Below are 20,242 nucleotides of genomic sequence, written 5' to 3'. Positions count from 1 at the left end.
GCCGCGGTGCAGGACACGCCGGGAACCTCCTCGTCACCCACCACGACAACCGTAGAGTGACTGAGGACAGAACTAATGAGTGCCGGGCAACTTTACGGAGCCCCTAAAGGGACTCAGATTTTTTTTATATATATAATGAGTTTTACGCGCGCGTGAAACCTTTACACGCGCGCGTAAAGCCTAAATTATGGTTCCGCGTTAAAACGAAGCAGAGCCTACGCTGTAGGGTACGCGACGACGCGCACCTACGCCGTAGGCTCTGCGTTGGTGTAACGCGGAACCATAAATCAGCCTTAAAGGTATCACACGCGCACGTAAAACTCATTATATATATACAAAAAATCCGTGTCCCTTTAGGGGCTCCGTACCTCTTGGCCTCCACCTTCAAATCACACCACTTCTTTTTTTTTCTGCACCATCTGTCCGTGGCACTCAACGGCGTGCTGCCACTCACTCACTTTCTTTTATACTATTTATACTTTTACTGTGACCACCAAATAATGTTGTTTTCCTGCCTCCACCTCATCCACAACATCTCCATCTCAGTCTCCGTGAAATTTAGTGGCACGGTGGCTTGACACGTCTCATTCATCCTGACGCAGCAGAAACAGACTGCAGGAAGCCGCTGCGCATGCTCAGCAGGTTCATTCATATGCAAATACAATCATGTAGTTTGCATTGCCCATTCATGGTAGAAAGTGGGCGGGATATGAGGCAAATTCACCTGCGCAACCTTCCAGCTGGACTGTGATTCATAAAGAGAACATTGCGTGAAAGTGTGCGTGCACACGGTTTTATAAATCAGGATTTTTTTGTGCGCCCGCCATTTTCGGCTTTTGGGCGCACGTACACTTTTAGTATGAATCCTACACACTCTTTTATAGATGAGGCCCCTGCCCTGGAGCAAGGCACCTGTTTTCCCAACGTGCGTGCCTATGTGGCAGGAAGAAGTGAATCCATATAGATTTAACTGTAATCTGTTGTCTTTGTTGGCATTATTTTATTTAACAGAACCCATATTTGTGTTTCCGTAGTTATTTCTGTAAGGATTCATTTGTGGGTCTTTTTCCGTGTAAGAAAGTTTTTCACAAGGCTGTTAACATTCCAGGTTGTTCCGAACATTTCGGGACAGTAAGTGTGTGTACATGCTGCTGGAGGTCTGTCTGGGTGGAGAGCTGTGGACTGTGCTGCGGGACATGTGAGTGTATGTCCTTTTGTTTCATTCAACACCTACAAACTTCCAGAAACTACTTCTGTAAATCAGATTACTGGTATAAATATTAGTCCCGGTATATTTTTACAGGATGTATTATTCAACTTATTCCACAATGTGTCTTGTCTGACCTATAAGGAGCTATTTTGAGGAGCCCACTGCCAGGTTCTGCACCGGCTGTGTCTTGGAGGCCTTCGACTATCTGCACTCGGTGGGCGTCGTCTACAGAGATCTGAAGCCTGAAAACCTTCTCCTGGATGCAGACGGTTATGTCAAGATGGTAAGCTACCGGTTCACGTTCCTCCTGGATTCCACTGGACTCGGCCGCGTAGTGTTCCTGGTGTCGTGTGCCATGTTACTATCAGATCTAGGGCCCGACCGTCCCTAGATGGATCAAGTATGGTTCAGGGTCCTGGCCAGTCTCAGCAGTGGGCCGCCACAGGGGAAACCCCTTGTAATGAACTGGTTTCCTTCATTCATTTGCCACAAAATGTGATCTGGGGCCGGATTCACCAATATTTTCTTAAGAACCGTCATTTCTTACGAATTTCTTATTTTTCCTACTTAAAAACGTCTTAAAATATGTCATTGCATTGCATGCGCCAACAAACAACATTTATAGGTAGTTAGGTCCTAACCGTCAGTCACTCACTAAACATGGAGAAGGAGAAAAAGAGATGCAGGAACATTTCAAGGTTATGGTGGATGAGATTAATGTGCAATAAAAAATACTATTGGGGAAAAATAATAATTAACTGCCACGCTAACTAACATGCTAACAAACAGTTAGCAGGCTCTTTGTGTAATTAATTACAAAGTATATCCTCAAACTATGACCCACTAGTCTAAACTTGTCTAAAATGTGTTGAAAAAGGTGATATTAGAGGCTTTACCTTTCCACAGAAGAAATTTTAAGACAGGTCAAGGTTGTCTTAAAGTTTAGAAAAAAGTCAAGAACAAATTTGAGAACTTTTATTTCAAGAATACCATTTATTCTTAAGTTTTTTCTTAAGAAGAAACCTAAGAAGAAAGTTGAGAAAATACTTAAGAACTTTTTTGGAGAATATGACTTCTTCTCTTGTTCCTTCTTAAGACTTAACTTAAAACTTAAGAAAAAAATTACACTTAAGATTTTTTTTCTTAAGAATGTTTTGTGAATCCGGCCCCTGGTCTTTATCCAAGTCCCAGTGGTTGCCAACAATGACCTGCTGGAGCTGCAACACACAGGACCGCACTTTTATCGTAGACCTGGACAAACCGCCTGAAGCGTCTGCTGTCAGTTGTCTGAAGAGCGGTTTGAAGCTCAGCTATGGGAGCGGCTCCCGGAGCGCTGGATGTCTCCATCTTAGTGGGAGATGGCTCCACCCAGCATCAGAATCAGAATCAGAAAAAGCTTTATTGTCAAGTCAGACATAAATCAGACAAGAGAACTTGACTCCGGTTCACACCGATGGCACCATTAATACGGACGCCATTTTTTTAGAGGAAGGATGACACTGGGATGGAGGGAGGAGGGAAAAAAAGGCATCTTCACACTGTATTAATACCTAGTGTCAAGGTGCAAAAAAACACCTCAGCACAGAAAAGCAACATACACACAACGAAACATCATAGCTTGTGAGTATGGGGGGTGGGCAAGTCGGGGGGGGTCAGAATCGCCATACACAAAGGCTTCCAATATTTGTAGGAATCCATTGTATATCCAGCAAAAAAAGTCCCATCCGGGCAAGAGGGCCCCCTTACCCCGTGTCTTCTTGTTGCAAAAATTTGGTCAATTGTGCTGAGAGACCAGTTGATCAATTCCATAATTGTAAATTTCGGAGGAGTGAAAAGAAGAGAACTCTGAAGACAAATCAAATCCAACAACAGGCCAACGGATCCAAACAAACCGGGCAGTTGTTACGCATGCTTGACCACTTGGCCTTTGTAAGAATCGTTTAATTGTTAGTGTTATCAAGCTCGTGCTACTGGGGTCGCCAGACAGGAAAGAGGACACCGGGTTTCGTGGAGAAATTCTTCATCTTTATTTTGCCAAGACACAGACGGGTACCAGTACACTCGGCCTCACTGTGTCATCCCTCTCCATCTCCAGAGCCCGCACACTACTGAAATACAAAGAGCATGAATTAGGCACACCTGTGCACCATCAGCTGTTCCAGCCACGTCACCTGTGCACCACTCCGGAGAACAGACGTGATCGCCCTGCGCAGTCGTCCCGGGGAGAAACCTGCAGCTCTGTGGAGAATTACCGCTGGCTGAAATAAACAATTTAAGAATATAAATGTTGGTTTAATAGATGAAATCTAACAGTTGTAGCTACGCCTGTTAAGAAATTTTCTCCGAGTACAGCCTGCCGGCTTGGGAGCTGATTTATGGTTCTGCGTTAGCCGTAGGCTCTGTGTTGGTGTAACGTGGAACCATAAATCAGCCTTTATTCTGGCGAGGTTTGAAAAAGACTTTGCAACAATGGGCAAACAAGTGATTATGTACATTCACTGAGTGAATATTATGAAAGTAAAATATATATTTCTCACTAGAAATGTAATTAAAACACATTTTTATGCAGAGACTAACTCAAAATATTGATTTTATTCACAAAAAAATAAGAAATGTCCGCCATGTTTTTTTTTTATTCAGTCCGCAAATGACGATGAAAAGCATTCTGGGAAATTTTTCTGGCCCTAGTTCAGCTAGTGTGCATCTGAAAACCCTCGCTCTGTAGGGCTAGATTGATGCTCCCTAACCCTTGTTTAAGCCACTACCCCTAGGTGAAAAGAGGAATTGGGACACCACTACCCTCACGGGAACACGCAAAATTTAGGGGTAGGGCTGAAAAGTAGGGGTAGGGGGAGTATTGGGACTGGGCCTTAGATGTGTGGCCTTGCGGTCTGGCTGAATCAGCATGCTCATGCAGAATACTCTAATCTTTGGATTCACGTCTGCGGTCTCTGGTGTCGTCTTGAAATGGGTTAAGATTTGAAAGTCATTAACTGTGTTGCAGGCCTCAGCCTGAGGGACGGACCAACGCAGAGTCGGGGGAAATGCTCTGCAGCCGCTGGGGTCCACTGGGGTCCAGGGACGGAGGGTTGTCATCTCAACAGTTCCCTCCAGTGAGACAGTGTTCTGAGTCTGTATTCGTGCTGCTTGTGCATTTCCTCAGGCAGACTTCGGCTTCGCTAAAAAGATTGGCGTTGGAAAAAAGACCTGGACGTTTTGTGGCACTCCAGAGTACGTGGCCCCCGAAGTCATCATGAACAAAGGCCATGACTTTGGGGCGGACTGTTGGTCGTTGGGGATCCTCATATTTGAGCTTCTCACTGGCAAGTAAGTGAGTCACACTGAGATGTCTTTATCTTTTTTTGGGGCCGTAGATGACTTTATTGAAAGTAGATATAGTGGCACGTGCACTTGAGCTTTGAGTTCTGTCTGGCTTCGTATTGATTCTATTTTGCAACAGAGAACAATTATCATAGTCTTAATGATCAAATGGTTAGTTTAATCAAGCAGAAGCTGGTGTTCAGTGTGTGATGGTTCATAGTTTTTTAGGACGGGCGTTGTACCTCCTGGTCTGACTGGATCAATTCAGCCTCTTTGAGAGTCACACTGTCTAATTCTGCTGTGCAGGTCCATAACCTGTTGACTGACAGGCATTAAGCATGCTGGTTCTGACAGAATGTCTCGTGGTATGTGATGGATGTCATGGTGAGAGCTTGTTGTCCTTGCAGCCCGCCCTTTTCCGGCACAGACCCCATCAAGATCTACACCATGGTTCTCCACGGCATCGACAAGGTGGATTTCCCCATGAGGATAAGCAAGCGTCCAGACGACCTCATCAGGAGACTCTGCAGGTACGCCCGTCCCTCCCGTTGCCAGGTCACACGTTGCCAGGTCAGACGTTGCCAGGTCAGACGTTGCCAGGTCAGACGTTGCCAGGTCAGATGTTGCCAGGTCAGATGTTGCCAGGTCACACGTTGCCAGGTCAGACGTTGCCAGGTCAGACGTTGCCAGGTCAGACGTTGCCAGGTCAGAGGGACTGTGCATTTGAACAGGGGTGATGAGTTACCCACACTGACTGGACAGGAACAGGCTGACCGTGGATTTGGTTCGTAAATTCTTCCGTCATGTTTGAACCCTGTTGCTTCAGGGTTTATGTCAGGCTGATATAATAATGAATGTCCTGTTTTCGTAGATGACGTTGTGTTGTTTAGTTTTTTAAGAACATCCGTGGGGTCATTAACTGGGATGTGACTGTAAAACAGCAGCTTTCTTATCGTATTAATATTCCTCCATTTTCACATTTCAGGCCCAGAACATATTTGAAAATAAAGTTAAGTTAGTAGTAATAGAATAATAGAAAATAAAGTGGTAAAGTAAAGATTTTAGATTGTATTATCAGCCTCACCCCTGATGTTATTTTGTCCCATTCTTTCTTTAAAAATCAAACAAACAAATACAAATTATGAGCCTGGTCCTGCTCAAGGTTTCTTCCCTCCTAAAGGGGAGTTTTTACCTGCCATTGTTTATGTAATAATTGCTCGAGGGTTTATGTTGTGGGTCTCTGGAAAGCGCCCAGTGACAACTTTTGCCGTATTAGACGCTATATAAATAAAATTGAATTGAAATTGAATTGAATTCTTGTAAAATTCAATGACATCCCTTGAAAAGATATGCTCTTGAGGGCGGCGGACTCTAAATCCACAGTTAATCAATGAACAGAAAAGTTCTGCTCCCCAGTATGATCAGGTGATTTTTATTTACTTTATTTTTATTGTCTTAATTGATCACTGAATATGCAAGTTGTGCTGCGTCAAATTTGAAGTTAAACTGTTGTGTGATTTAAGGCAAACTCTGAACATAACCTGCTGGTGATCAGGTTGAGTTTACAGCGTAAATGACCATGGTGATCCAGGAGGCTTTGTGTCACTGAACATCTTGGGTTGAGACTGGACCAGCCTCGCTAGCCCGCCCAGTTCCCAGTACAACCCCAGTAACAGCTGATTAACAAGCCCTGGGAGAAGATGCTCTTACATCTGGCAAAAATAAGGCCACCCTACAAGCTGATTTTATTTTGAAGTTAGTGGACAGAAACCCCGCCATGGTTCTTTACAGCACAGGAAATGCAATTTAAAGTTGCTACATAGGTAAATACATCAAACGTGTTTAAATAAATTAATAAATAAGAACATAAGAACATGCACAGTGCCCACTGGAACCCCACGACTAACTTTGGTGTTTAAGGAAGTGTCATCATTTACAAGAACAACAAGAAATGTATCTGTCAAACATGAGTTAATATACAGGACTGTCTCAGAAAATTAGAATATTGTGATAAAGTTCTTTATTTTCTGTAATGCAATTACAAAAACAAAAATGTCATACATTCTGGATTCATTACAAATCAACTGAAATATTGCAAGCCTTTTATTATTTTAATATTGCTGATCATGGTTTACAGTTTAAGAAAACTCAAATATCCTATCTCAAAAAATTTGAATATAATTTGAATTTAAGAATATAATCTTAAACTGTAAACCATAATAACTGCTAACAACACATTACAGTAATCCAGTCTAGAAGATACAAACGCATGAACTAGTTTTTCTGCATCACTCTGCGAGAGGATTTTCCTAATCTTTGCAATATTACGGAGATGGAAAAACGCTATTTTACAAACACCTGATTTAATATATGGTTTAAACGACAAATCCTGATCAAAACCACACCAAGGTTTCTCACAGTTGCACTGGAAGCCATCGCAACACCATCTAATCCCTTCCTAAGATGCTCTGGACCAAGAATGATAACCTTTAACTTCTAGTAACAAATGTTAAGATCTAGGGGACTAATGAGTCCACCACGTGAGGCCATGAGAGGATCCTGGGCTTCTTCAGAGCCTTTCCTGCGCTCAGACGCGCTTCATTCAGGAAATCAGAAAATTTCAGAAAATAGTTTATTTGGAACAGTTTTTCACTGACAAATGTCAACATCTCTTCTTTCTAACAGGCTGAACCCAGTGGAGAGGCTGGGAAATAAGAAGAATGGTATAATGGACATCAAGAAACACAAGTTAGTCCTTTTACACACATCCGCCTTCTTTCCAATGACACAATAGATGAGCGTTAAAAAGCTAAGACCTCCTGCTGTTCAGCTGTTTTACAACCATAACTCCAGTCACATCATCATAGTCGCTTTATCAGAAACACAACCCAAGTCCATGAATTATCAACAATATTGTAAATACATTTTTTTTTTTTTTAATATTTTTATCCCGGTTTTTTCCCCCATTTTATCACCCAGTGCTCCTACCTAGCAGTCCTGGGCATTGCCATCCTCTACCAACCCCGGGAGGGCCCTGCACTGAGCTCAGGTCAGGCGGTGCTGTAAGCACTGGATATCTTCCCTCGCGCATGCGCATGTCGAGTACAATACCAACAATGTCACGTCACCCGTGACCCCTGCATGACCCCCGGAAGGGTATATCTTCCGGCGTCAGCATGGGATCGGCTCCTAGAATCTTCTCGCGAGAGCACGAGGATTCGGAGTGACCGGCAGGCCTGGCGGTCATCCGGGACTCATAGAACCGTAGTTACAGGCGTAACTTTCGTTCTATTTCGTCCCTACTGACCGCCAGGCGGTGCTGTAAGCACTGGATGACGAATACCAACAATGTCACGTAGGATCCCGGTCACATACCTCACTGACCAGGGGCAGAAGGACCCGGGAGTAGAACCACGCCCAATGGTTGGGGAGTGGCGACATTGATCCGGTAAAACCTGGAGAACGTGTCTGGCGACGTCCATGAAGTCGCGGTGCAGATGTCCTCCAGAGGCACCCCCTGCCAAGAAGCTGCGACGCTTCTGGTCGAGTGGCACCTCACCCCCACTGGTAGGGGGCGGCCACTGGCCCTGTGGGTGCGCTCGACGGTGTCCACCACCCAGTGGGACGGCGCTGTCCAGAAACAGCACGCCCCCTGTTGGGGCCACCATGGCAGAGAACAAGCTGCTCCGACCGTCGCACAGGCGCGGTAGCATAACCAGCAAGGGCCCGTACGGGGCACAAAGGGCTCGGCCCACTCTCTGCAGGACCTAGGGCAGGAACGCCACGTTCGGCCACAACGTAGCCCCTGAGCTGACTGACAGGGCATGTAACTCATCGACTCGCCGATGTCATGGCGAGGAGAAAAGCTATCTCCATAGAGAGCCACTTCAGGCCCACCCGGGCCAAGGGCCCAAAAGGGTGGAGAAGAGAGGGCACCTAGCACCATGGGCAGGTCCCACACTGCTCGGGGGTTTATATGTACGTTTATGTTCAGGTTCTCTGGAAAGCGTCTAGAGACAACATCTGTTGTATTAGACGCTATATAAAAATCGAATGGAATCGAAAACCGGGGCCTTTGGGCTCCTCGGGGGGGGCAGCCTCAGAGCCCCCCTGAGAAAGAGGAACCAGCCGGTGGCACCCCACGGTGGCATTCTCAACCAGGGCATGTTGCGATGAAATGACCGCCACATACACCCTTAAAGTGGACTGAGCACGGCCACCATCCAGGAGGGACCGAAAGGAACCCCAGGATCGTGGCCACGGGGCAAAGAACAGGGTCCTCTGCCCCGTCTGCACACCAGGCAGAGAATCTCCCCCACTCGCACTCATACCAGAGGCGGGTGGGAGGCACATGGGCATTCGAGATGCCAGCCCTGACGGGTTCAGGACAGCTTGACAACAATGGGTCGGGCGCCGCAGCGGCCAGACTCAGAGCCAAAAACGACGGGGTCGGGGTGCAAAACCTGAATCCCCGGCTGGAAAAGACGGTCCCTCTGGGGGGCGTCATGTTGTGTCGCAGCAGAGCCTCCGCAGCAGTGGAAACTATGTTTCCCCGGTCGGAAGGGGGCCACCAAGAGGAGCCCGTGAGCCCTCTGGAGGACCCTCTGCAAAGGCGGCTTGCGCCGGGAGAGGAAGTCCGTCACCCGGTTCCTGTCTCCAGGCAGGAACATCGCCCGAAGGCCGGGCAGGCGAGGAGCTGTCCACGCTAGGAGGCCCCGGGACACCTGCAGCAGCTGTGCAGAGTCGGGGCCCCCTCTGGTGGCCGATCAAGGAACAGTGGACACACTGTCCGACCGACCCGGCACGTGCCTCCCCCACAGGAGTTGCAAAAAATGTTAGTGTGAAGTGCAGAGCCCAGAGCTCCAGCACGTTGATGTGGCGCGTGCGGACCCGGGAGGACTACTGATGACAGCCTCCCGGCAGGGAGGGGACAGCGCCTAAGGGCACACCCTTCAGCCGGAATGTCCCGCCTTTCCAGGGTGCAAGGGTATAGACACACACCCGCGAAACCCTGACCAGCCTGCGCCCGTGCCTCTTGGCATCCAGGCGAGGCTGTCCAGCCACATTGCAGGGGGCGTAGCGACAGCAGGCCCAAAGGTATAAGAGGGGCAAGGGTTGCCATCACGCACCTGGTGAAAAAAAAATCCTCGGTGATAGGGAGAGCCCGCACAGGAGCACCCTGAACCGACGGTTGGCCCCGGTAGGCGAACCCCCGGAACTACCGGTGACGTGCCGCGACCGGCACGTGAAACAAGCGCCCTGTAGGTCCACAGTTGCAAACCACTTCCTCCTGACCAACGCAGAGCATCTGCTGTGGTCAAGCCTCCGGACGGGCAGGACCTTCATGTATTCGTCGAGGTCCCTCAGGTCCAAGATGGGACGACGTCCGTCGTCTCTCTTGCTGACGAGAAAGTAGCTCAAGTAGAACCCCCAGGCCGCGGCGGGGGGTCCACCGGCATGATGGCGCTCTTGGCCAGTAGGGCGGGCAACACCTGAGCCCGAGCCGGAATGTTTGCCGGGTCTCTGACGATGGTCATCTCAACCCGGCCGGAGGTAGGAGGCCGGTGTCGGAACTGCAATACGTACCCCTGGGCTAGGGTGGAAACCACCCGGACCCCAATGAGCAGGCAGCTCAGTAACCGAGCTGCTGCCGGAAAAGTAGCTGACGACCGGCTCCGTGGCCTTAGCGCCGTCTCCCCCGGGCTCTGGACGTGCCGGGGGGGCGACGGTCGGGATCAACGCCCCGACGCTGGTGGGACGGTCCGCGCACAGGGGGGCGAAAGTCACCAGCAGGCTGACTCACAGACCGCTGAAAGCCGCGCCGGCCGCCGTGGGCAGGCGGCCGGGGGCGAGGCCCGGGGGCTGGTGAAGGGCCTCCCGGTGTACAGGAAGCGGCCGCACCCCTGTGAAGGTACACCAGCCGCTGCCTGGTCTCATCGGCCAGGGCGGTGCGGTTCAGAGCTTCCAGGGCAGTAGCCCCAAACAGCTCCCCCGGTTCTGCCGGTGCCTGGCGAAGAACCCTACGAGCAGTCTCCGTCAGGGGTGACTGCGCCAGTCAGACATGACGGCGCGTGTGCACCAGGGTGGACATCAGCCGCCCCAGTTCCCTCGTTTGGGAGGCAAAAAGCCTGTAGGGATATGTCACACATGTCCTGTGTGGAATCATCCACCTGTGCATCCTGCAGGGAGGTGGAGAGAGCCAGTAGCAGATGAGAAAGGGTGTTCCCCAGCCGGCCGATGCGTGCCGCTGTTTCATAAGCCTTACAAATATGCCCATCAGTAACCCTACTCTGGGTAGAGGGGCACGTGGGATCTGGCTTCAGAGCCTCATCAGGAGCCACTATCAGTGCTGCAATGGAGGGCTCGATGGGGGGGGGCATGTGGTGGAGACCAGCCACAGCAGCGTCCTCCATCGCCGTCAGAGCACGGTCATCAGCCGGCTGTGACACCTCTCCAGCATGAGTGCAGCACCCTCAAAAAAATACGACGAAGACGGAATGTGAATTCCACCGGAGAAGGATTGCGCCTGTGGAAGGCGCTAGAGGCCACCTCCGCACGCGGTGCATTCGGCCGCATTCGGCTGCCAGGGCAGTGCGGATAATGCTCTGCACGGAGGAACAAACCGTCCCCTCCCGAGAGCTCTGGGCAGATGAGTGCGAGGAGAACCCCGAGCGCTGTGAGGCCGGGTCCCCTGATGACACGTTGAAGTGGCTCGCCGAGGCTGCAATGGAGATGGCGTCCTCCGGCAGTGGCGGTGGCGACCCCAGAGCAAACTCTGGCATGGCAGATTCCACCTGGCCAGTACCAGGTTGCAGATTGAGGAGGGGCGCCTTCATCTGCTCCATGTCGACAGCCAAGCGATCTACCTTCGAGGAGAGCTGGCTCGTCATCCGCCGTCGTTTGGGGGCCCCCACCACTCTCTTTGCCGATCGCTTCAGAGAAGACCCCGGCTGGGATGAGGGGAGGCTGGCCGACGGCCCCGCTGCTCAGGGCCGAGGCACGACACGCAGAGGTCCTGGTCAACCGCAGGATCCAGGGTGGCCATGCACCCTGGGCATGAACGCTCCATCACAGCGACCGGTGGGAGAGGGAGCGGACACGCTGCCGTCGCCACGGATGTGCTGGCAGGAGAGAGGAGCGGACACACTGCCGTTCACACAAATGTGTCGGTGGGAGCGGTCACGCTGCCGTCACCACGGATGTGCCGGTGGGAGAGGGGAGCGGACGCGCTGCAGTCACCACGTAGGTGTCGGTGGGAGAGGGGAGCGGAAACGCTGCTGTCACCACAGCGAGCACGCTGCCGTCACCACCAATATGCTGGCGGGAGAGGGGAGCGGTCACGCTACCGCCAATACGGATGTGTCAGTGGGAGAGGGGAGCGGAAACGCTGCCGTCACCACAGCGAGCACGCTGCCGTCACCACCAATATGCCGGTGGGAGAGGGGAGCGGCCACGCTACCGTCAGCACGGATGTGTCAGTGGGAGAGGGAGCGGACACGCTGCCGTCCACACGAATGTGTCGGTGGGAGCGGTCACGCTGCCGTCCACACGAATGTGTCGGTGGGAGAGGGGAGCGGTCACGCTGCCGTCACCACGGATGTGCCGGTGGGAGAGGGAGCGGACGAGCCGCCATCACCACGTAGGTGTCAGTGGGAGAGGGGAGCGGAAACGCTGCCGTCACCACAGCGAGCACGCTGCCGTCACCACCAATATGCCGGTGGGAGAGGGGAGCGGCCACGCTACCGTCAGCGTGTCTGTGTCAGTGGGAGAGGGAGCGGACACGCTGCCGTCACCACGGATGTGCTGGTAGGAGAGACGAGCGGACACGCTGCCGTCCACACGAATGTGTCGGTGGGAGCGGTCACGCTGCCGTCCACACGAATGTGTCGGTGGGAGAGGGGAGCGGTCACGCTGCCGTCACCACGGATGTGCCGGTGGGAGAGGGAGCGGACGAGCCGCCATCACCACGTAGGTGTCAGTGAGAGAGGGGAGCGGAAACGCTGCCGTCACCACAGCGAGCACGCTGCCGTCACCGCCAATATACAGGCGGGAGAGGGGAGGGCCACGCTACCGTCAACACAGGTGTGTCAGTGGGAGAGGGGAGCGGAAACGCTGCCGTCACCACAGCGAGCACGCTGCCGTCACCGCCAATATGCAGGCGGGAGAGGGGAGGGCCACGCTGCCGTCACCACGGCTATGAGAAAAGGCAAAAATAGGCGTCTTTACAACAATCCTCTCTCGTTTCTTTCCTTTTTTTTTTTTTCAAAAGAAAAAAATAATCTGCAAGGAAAAAATAATGTCACATTAATAAAGTGGGAGAGGGAGCGAAACGCTGCCGTCACCACAAATGAGCCGGTGGGAGAGGGGCGTGGCCTTCACCACGGCTGTAAGAAAGACCAAAAAAGGTGTTTGTATTGTTTTTTCAAAAGAAAAAAATAATCCTTTTCTGTCTTCTTTTTTTCCTTTTTTTTTTTTTTTTTTTTTTTTTCAAAAGAAAAAAATAATCTGCAAGGAAAAAATAATGTTGTCACATTTAGAATAAGGAGCCGATCCCATGCTGACGCCGGAAGATATACCCTTCCGGGGGTCATGCAGGGGTCACGGGTGACGTGACATTGTTGGTATTGTACTCGACATGCGCATGCGCGAGGGAAGATATCCAGTGCTTACAGCACCGCCTGGCGGTCAGTAGGGACGAAATAGAACGTTGTGTTTCTGTGAAAGGAATCAGTTTATGGAACAATCTGAATAAAGAAAACAAAGAATCCAAATCAAACATTACATTCAAAAGAACAATTAAAGCCTGTATGTTAAGTAAATATAATGAAATATGTTAGTTAAGTTTGATTGACATCCCCATAGACGGCGGTCATTTTATTTTATTTTAGTTTTTTTATTTACTTAGTTGTTGTTTTTTTTTATTTTTAATTTATGTTATTTGTGAATTTATTTCTTGGAAAAAGGGCCAGATTAGAAAAGAATCTTCTTCTTTCTGCTCCCTTTTCATTCACAATTTATGAACATTTGTATTTGTATTTGTATTGAATTGTTTGTTTTATTTTTTTGAATGAAATAAAGAATGAAATGCAATGAAATGAAACTTGAATGCCGCGCGCTGAGCTGAATCAAACCGGTTGGACATTATAACATAAATACCGATAGGTTCCTATTGTGACAGGACTTCTGCTTTAAGATAGCTGCCCTGAAAATCTTCACTTGACAGTTAGTTGTCAGTAATTTGTATTTTTAGTAGCAGAACAGCTGTTACCAAGTGTTTGTTTGTTTTGTAGATGGTTCCAGGGTTTCAACTGGGAGGGTCTGAGACGGCGCCAGCTGCCGTCGTCCCTGAAGAGACAGGTGAGACTCCACCGGTGAGACTCCACCGGTGAGACTCCACCGGTGAGACTCCACCGGTGAGACTCCACCGGTGGGCCCCCGAGCACAAACACAGTAGAGGACTAGTACATTAATAACTGCTGCAGGGCCGGGTTCATGAAAAGAAAACCAACAGACTCCAAAATACAACGTAAGAATTCAAAGATGGAAACTGGTGGCGAGGAAGTTAATAGCGTGGACTTTAATCTGACAACCGGCACAGCCAACAGCCACTCGTCATTTTTGCTACTTATGGTGCTTTTACACTAGTACTCTCCAGCCCGACTTCACTTGCCTCGGTTTGGTTCTTCTCCACTAGGGGTCTAAGGTGCCGAGTTGATACTTTTCTGTAACCATTCTGCCGAGGTTCTAACCGGGCTGAGCCGGGACTATTCCTGACGTCACCACCCTCCACGCCACTGATTGGTCGGGGGGCCATCAGACGTTTGAATCAGGAAGCGGGAGTCAGCGCGAGAGCGACTCGCGGCGATTTTATTATACAGCGCACGCGTCTGTTTCATGATCCAACTCTGAGGGTCAGATGTTCATAAACCTGGTGCTGAGGAGAGAATTAAAAAGGGATCTAGACGGAGATAAGGAACAACCAGATCTACCAGGAGCTCTGTCACTTCATAGCTGCTCGCGGCTCCAGCTGACTTTTCAGCAGCGCCGAGACAAACTAACAAAAAAAAAAGCGTTGCTGCTTGAAGTTTCTCTCACTCTCATTTTTTAACTTGATATCAAACACAAGTCACAGACCCAGCAGCACATCTATCATCTCCTCCAGGTTCTACATCTTTAGTGTTGTTGTCTTCTTAGTTTAGATACACAATCAAATACGTCAAAGCAGCTTCTCCAACCTCCTACTTCTGATCTGGGTATTGAAAAGAAACGAGGCCAAGACGAGTGTAGTCGGGCTGAGTAGGTACTAGTGGAAAAGCGCCATTAGTGCTTAGCATCAACTTCTGAGCTAGTATGCAAAGAGCTTACAGAGCACAGTCTTTCATATTTTAAGGAGCATACATTTTAAGCCGCAGTGGGTCTTTTCAAGGACCCTCCCAAGCAGAACTGTGTGGGGACCGGTAGTTTAACGGGCCAGCGTGGTGGTAGCACAGGCCTGGTACCGTGGACGGCGGGACGTCCCTGCAAAACTCTGCTGGATCTGGTTTCAGCTCTTCAGCAGCAACATAGGTTAGCAAAGGCTAAGTCAGCCGAGCTAAAAGTGCAAACTTTGATTGGCATGGGGTGGGTGTGTCCCATCCAGCTTGGCCTATTCCCTTAAACCTGAATCATGGTTCTGCTTTAAACCAACGCCGGTTCGCGGTTGGTTCTAAGTTAGAACCGGTTGAGAACCGTTTGCTTTTACACAAGCTGGTGCTGGCCAGCAGCTGGCCAGAGAGCCACGTCATCACGTTACTGTATACGTCACCATTTCCCGGTACAATTAGCTTAGCTGTTAAATAAATAAAACATAATAATATAAACCTAGTGGAATACTGTAATCCAAGTCTGAATGAGTAAATGCTCCCGGGGAGCTGCGATGCGGAAGTGGGCTGAAGGCTGGAGGAACCACGGATTGAGCGGCGGGGACGTGTCCCCGCGGGCTGGGAGCGGGCTGGGAGCGGGCTGGGAGCGGGCTGGGAGCGGGCTGGGAGCGGGCTGGGAGCGGGCTGGGAGCGGGCTGGGAGCGGGCTGGGAGGCGTCCCCGCGGGCCGGGAACCCGCCGATGGAGCGGCAGCCTCGCGTCCAAGCCCGCGGGGAAGCGTCCCAGGGCTGGAACGCTTCCCCGCGGGCTCGGACGCGAGGCTGCCGGGAAAATAGTCAAAATTTCGAGAAAAAAGTTTAAATGTTGAGATTACAAAGTAAAGGAAAAAGGAAGAAAAAAAGAGAAAAAAAGGAAAAAAAGATTAAATAAAGGAAAAAAGAAGAAAAAAAGGGAAAAAAAAAAGCTCAAACATTTTTGAAAAAGCTCCAGGAGCCACCAGGGCGGCGCTAAAGAGCCGCATGTGGCTCTAGAGCCGCGGGTTGCCGAGCCCTGCTCTAACCCATGGCACCCGTAGGAGGAAAACGAGGCTTCAGTAAGCGTTCTTCAGAAGATGGTGCACATGCGATCCAGTCTTCAGTACTGGACGCTGTCTTCACTTCACAGAATTCTGCTTCATTTTCTCCTTTGTTTTTTTTACATTCATTGAATAATTGAGATTTCTTTCGATCCCTGTTTAGCATCTGTTTCCTGCAGGTATTCAGTCGGGTTCAGAAATTGCTCATGGGTTCACAGGATTCAAAGAAGGAAGTCATAGGGAAATCTGCTGATGACTGATCATGATTATCATTCATTTTGCAGCTAAAGGGGTCGATGGATCACAGTCACTTTGATATTTTCCCTCCTGACACAGAGGAGCCTCCTGATGAGCTGTCTGGCTGGGATAAAGACTTCTGAGGACGGATCACCGGCACCGAGAGCAGCAACGCATCAGCACATTAACCTCTGAAGGTTAATTACTACCAAGGAGGAGGAGAGTGATGTTAACACTGCCGGATCTACAGATATGTAGGATTGTAAAAATGACAGAAAGGCATCATGGCTGTCAGATGAGAGAGAGAGGTTCTCTTCCTGGAACAGTTTTCTCTGTTTTGTGACAGCTCGGCCTTGAGCAACACGACACGACGTTCCAGCCTCACTGGTGTTCAGGAAGCTGCCATGAACTCATGTGTTGGTTTGTTTGTTTGTGAGGGAGGCTTTAGGCCTCGGGACATTTTCCAAAAAGTCCCCAAATCAACTTTAACAAGTGGGAAAAGTCCAGTTTTGGACCTTGGTTTTAGGTAGTTCTAGTACTAGTCTGTAATGCTAATTCAGGGCAATCGTCCTCCCAGGTGTCTTTAAAGAGAAAGTAAATGAAAAGTGAAATTAATATCCAATTAACTACAGTCCAGATCCACCTGGCAGTTGAATGTAGTGTAATTAACCACAGCTGTCTCAAACTCTGACTCCATTTAAGTCCTCTGCAAAGAAACTCCAGAACGTAGTGGATGGAGGACGAAACCTGGTCAGTTTTTTCTACACTAAGAGATATGTACAACACTGGTGTTGTACATTTTCTAGTACGCCGTACTAGAAAAGAGCTGCCAAGGCAGAACTCTCATGCTCATGTTTAAACAGTCGCTGGCCTGCAAAGATTAAGGCCCAATCTCAATACTCCCCCTACTTTTCTTCACTCGCCCTTCTTTTCTCCACTCGCCCTTCTTTTCTTCCCTAACCCCTAAAAAAGAAGGGGAAGATTTTAGGGCACTTGAGATCTAGGGCACTTGGCCCAGGTGCCTGTCCCATTTCTCCTACTCCCCCTCATTTTCATCCCTAACCTGATCAGGAAGCTGAGAGCCAAAAGCTGTTTTAATTTCAGCTGTAGCGCTGTTAATATGGCACTTTATTAAGTTTTAATATTTTTTCAGGCATAAAGGTAACCTTAAGATCCGCAACCGGGGCTCAGTTTATCCAAATAACGCCTGTTAAGAAATTTGACCCGATGTTTTCGGAGATGAGAAGAGCCGCCGGCCCCGGGGAGCTGCAGCAGCTCACAGCCCGAGAAGAGACGTGTCCGCCGGGTCAAGCTGCTCCGTCAGCCCCGGGAGAGAAACTCTCTCCTGGGACGCAGCTCTGTTGAGAATCACGCTGGCTGAAATAAATCATTTAGGAAGATGTTGGTTTAATAGATGAAATCTAACAGTTGTAGCTACGCCTGTTAAGAAATTTGCTCCGAAATTTAGAGATTTCTGTCTGCCGGCTCCGGAGTTTAGGTCCGCGTTAAATAGACGCAGCCTATTGGCGTAGCTTACGTAACCTACGGCGTCGCTTACGTAACCTACGGTGTCGCTTACGTAGGTTACGTAACCATATTCCGGCGCGATCTAAGCGAACAACGGACAAAAAAGGGATGATGTACATTCACTGAGTGAATATTATGGAAGTAAAATATTGGTTTGCGCCGAGAAATGTAATCAAAATGCATTTTTATGCAGAAACTAACTCAAAATATTGATTTTATTCCCAAAAAAATAAGAAATGTCCGCCATGTTTTTTTTTTTGATTCAGTCCGCAAATCACGACGAAAAGCATTCTGGGAAATTTTCATACCCCCTCGCTCGCCAAGTGAGCATCTACAAACCCTCGATTTGAAGGGGCTATTCTCAGCCCCTAGCCCTCGTTATGCCCCCTCCCCCTAGGTGAAAAGAGGAATTGGGACACCACTACCCTCACGGGAACGCGCAAAAGTTAGGGTTAGTGAAGAAAACGAGGGCGAGGGGGAGTATTGGGACGCAGCCTAAATGAGTTACAGTCTAAGCCAATGATGTTACTCTGTTAGTCCTTCCCTGAGCCCATCCTACCATACCTTTATGTTCAGACTATAAAGACAGCTTGGACACAAGTCTCCCAGACCACCTTCAGATGCGTCCAGAGCAACCAGACGGTATGTGTTCAGAACCTGCGTCACCATTGGCCACACGTAGGCCTGAATGGTGTCCGTGAAGAGCATCACCGGGGGACCTGAGATATAAACGGAAGAAATCCCTGGCCATTTTGAAAAGATGAAAAATTCATATTTTGAAAATAAATGTTTCTTCAGGGCATTATCTTCTTCTTCCGGCTCTCGGCGAAGGCGGACGCTTTTTCTGCTCCTCTCCCTTATCTATCTGCTCTGCTACTGCTTTTGTCCTGTCTTGTCTTCAGAGCCTCTCATTTTCACTCCTCCGAAACTCTACAATCATGGAATTGATTAACTGGTCTCTCAGCACAATTGACCAAATTTTTGCGACGAGAAGTCAGGGGGTAAGGGAGCCCTCCTGCCCCGATAGGACATTTTTTGCTGGATACACAATGGATTCCTGGAAACATTGGAAACCGTTGTGTTTGGCTATTCTGTCTGTCGAGGACGTTGAAGATGCCTTCATAATTGGATTTATGATAGCAGGATTTCTTCTAATTGGAGGGGGGGGATTCCTGGCCTATCGACAAACGCGTAAGTCGTCGACAGCTGTTTTGGCCCTTTCTGAGCTACCCTACGTTGCTGAAGGAATGAGCACGGGGATGAACACTCAAACTTTAACGCTGGGAGAGCAAAGCCGTAAGCTGGATGCGATTCTTGAACAGAATCGCAGGCTGGCGGCGGTCTTTGAGCTCATTGGCAAGATGGAGAAAACCTTGGAGAAGTTGGAAGCTCGGCTTGGCGGGAATTGATCACAAATTCGTCTGTTTGGAGTTGCCATTGAGGAACCAGAGACTTAACGACGGAAAGACAGACGGAAAATTACTGGAGTCTGCCTGTTTCCTTTCTTTCAATACAATTGTTGATTCTACAATCTGACCTTGACAGGGCAGCTTGGCCCGCTGCTCCAGTCACAATCTCCCTGGTGGAATGTAAACAAGTGGCTCGGCCCCCACTAGCCCTCCCCCTCTCTCAAAATCATCTGTGGACTTGTTTTCAGAACTGTACCGGGCCGTCTGATAACATCAAGGACAATGGCTAAGGAGCAGCTCTGGGGCGAAGTTTTCACAGACTTACCGCTCACACACACACACACTTACTTACTGATAACCAAACACCCCCCCCATCTTCAACGCCTTCCCTGGCTCCCCTCTTATCAGCCCCCCTGACACGGTCGCTGGGTTCGAGCGCCACGAAGGCCGCGGCCCTCACTTGGTGTTTTTTTGCACCTTGACACTAGGTATTAATATACAGTGTCAAGATGCCTTTTTTTCCCTCCTCCTCCATCCCAGTGTCAACCTTCCTCTAAAAAATGGCGTCCGTATTAATGGTGCCATCGTTGTGAGTCAAGTTCTCTCGTCTGATTTATGTCTGAGTTGGCAATAAAGCTTTTTCTGATTCTGATTCTGATTATTTACGGTGGCCGACAAGGGCCAAACGCACTGCAACGGCCTAATGCGTCTCAGTTAAGGACAACGGCTTCAAGTACAGAAACGATTCAAATTCACAAACTTAAAACGAGGTAGAAAAAGAGGAACGTGGAGCATTAGGCCGTTGCAGTGCGTTTGGCCCTTGTCGGCCACCGTAATTATTACCCAGAAACCATGAGTAACTCTGAAACCGTGAGTACCTACTGTGGTGAAATCCAGGTGTGTGAAGGACTGAGGCTCCAGAAGTATTGTGGTTGCCAATGTTCCAGTGTGACTTGCAGAGTTTTGAATCAAACCTTTGAATGTTGTTTCCATTGATAAATCTTTCTAAAAACCTGTTGTGTGTGTCGTGTGTTTGCAGGTTACTGGATGCAAATTAATGCAAACGCAATTAAACTATATTGTGACCATGAAGAGAGTTGGGT

At 49.2% G+C, this 20,242-nt stretch overlaps 1 protein-coding gene across 1 annotated transcript in view; it reads left to right on the top strand.

Moving 5' to 3' along the window:
• Positions 1-20,242, top strand: part of LOC133463233 (cGMP-dependent protein kinase 2) — a 38,704-nt gene extending 18,462 nt beyond the window's left edge. The window contains exons 14-20 of the mRNA XM_061744636.1: positions 1,109-1,198; positions 1,352-1,493; positions 4,374-4,537; positions 4,939-5,061; positions 7,217-7,279; positions 13,822-13,888; positions 16,251-20,242. Coding sequence (XP_061600620.1) covers positions 1,109-1,198; positions 1,352-1,493; positions 4,374-4,537; positions 4,939-5,061; positions 7,217-7,279; positions 13,822-13,888; positions 16,251-16,346 — 745 coding nt within the window. The 3' untranslated portion in view covers positions 16,347-20,242. The remainder of the gene's footprint in view (positions 1-1,108; positions 1,199-1,351; positions 1,494-4,373; positions 4,538-4,938; positions 5,062-7,216; positions 7,280-13,821; positions 13,889-16,250) is intronic.

This window comes from Cololabis saira, chromosome 17 (genome assembly GCF_033807715.1).
Source record: "Cololabis saira isolate AMF1-May2022 chromosome 17, fColSai1.1, whole genome shotgun sequence".
Taxonomy (NCBI): domain Eukaryota; kingdom Metazoa; phylum Chordata; class Actinopteri; order Beloniformes; family Belonidae; genus Cololabis; species Cololabis saira.
This window is presented reverse-complemented; position numbering and strand designations above follow the sequence as displayed.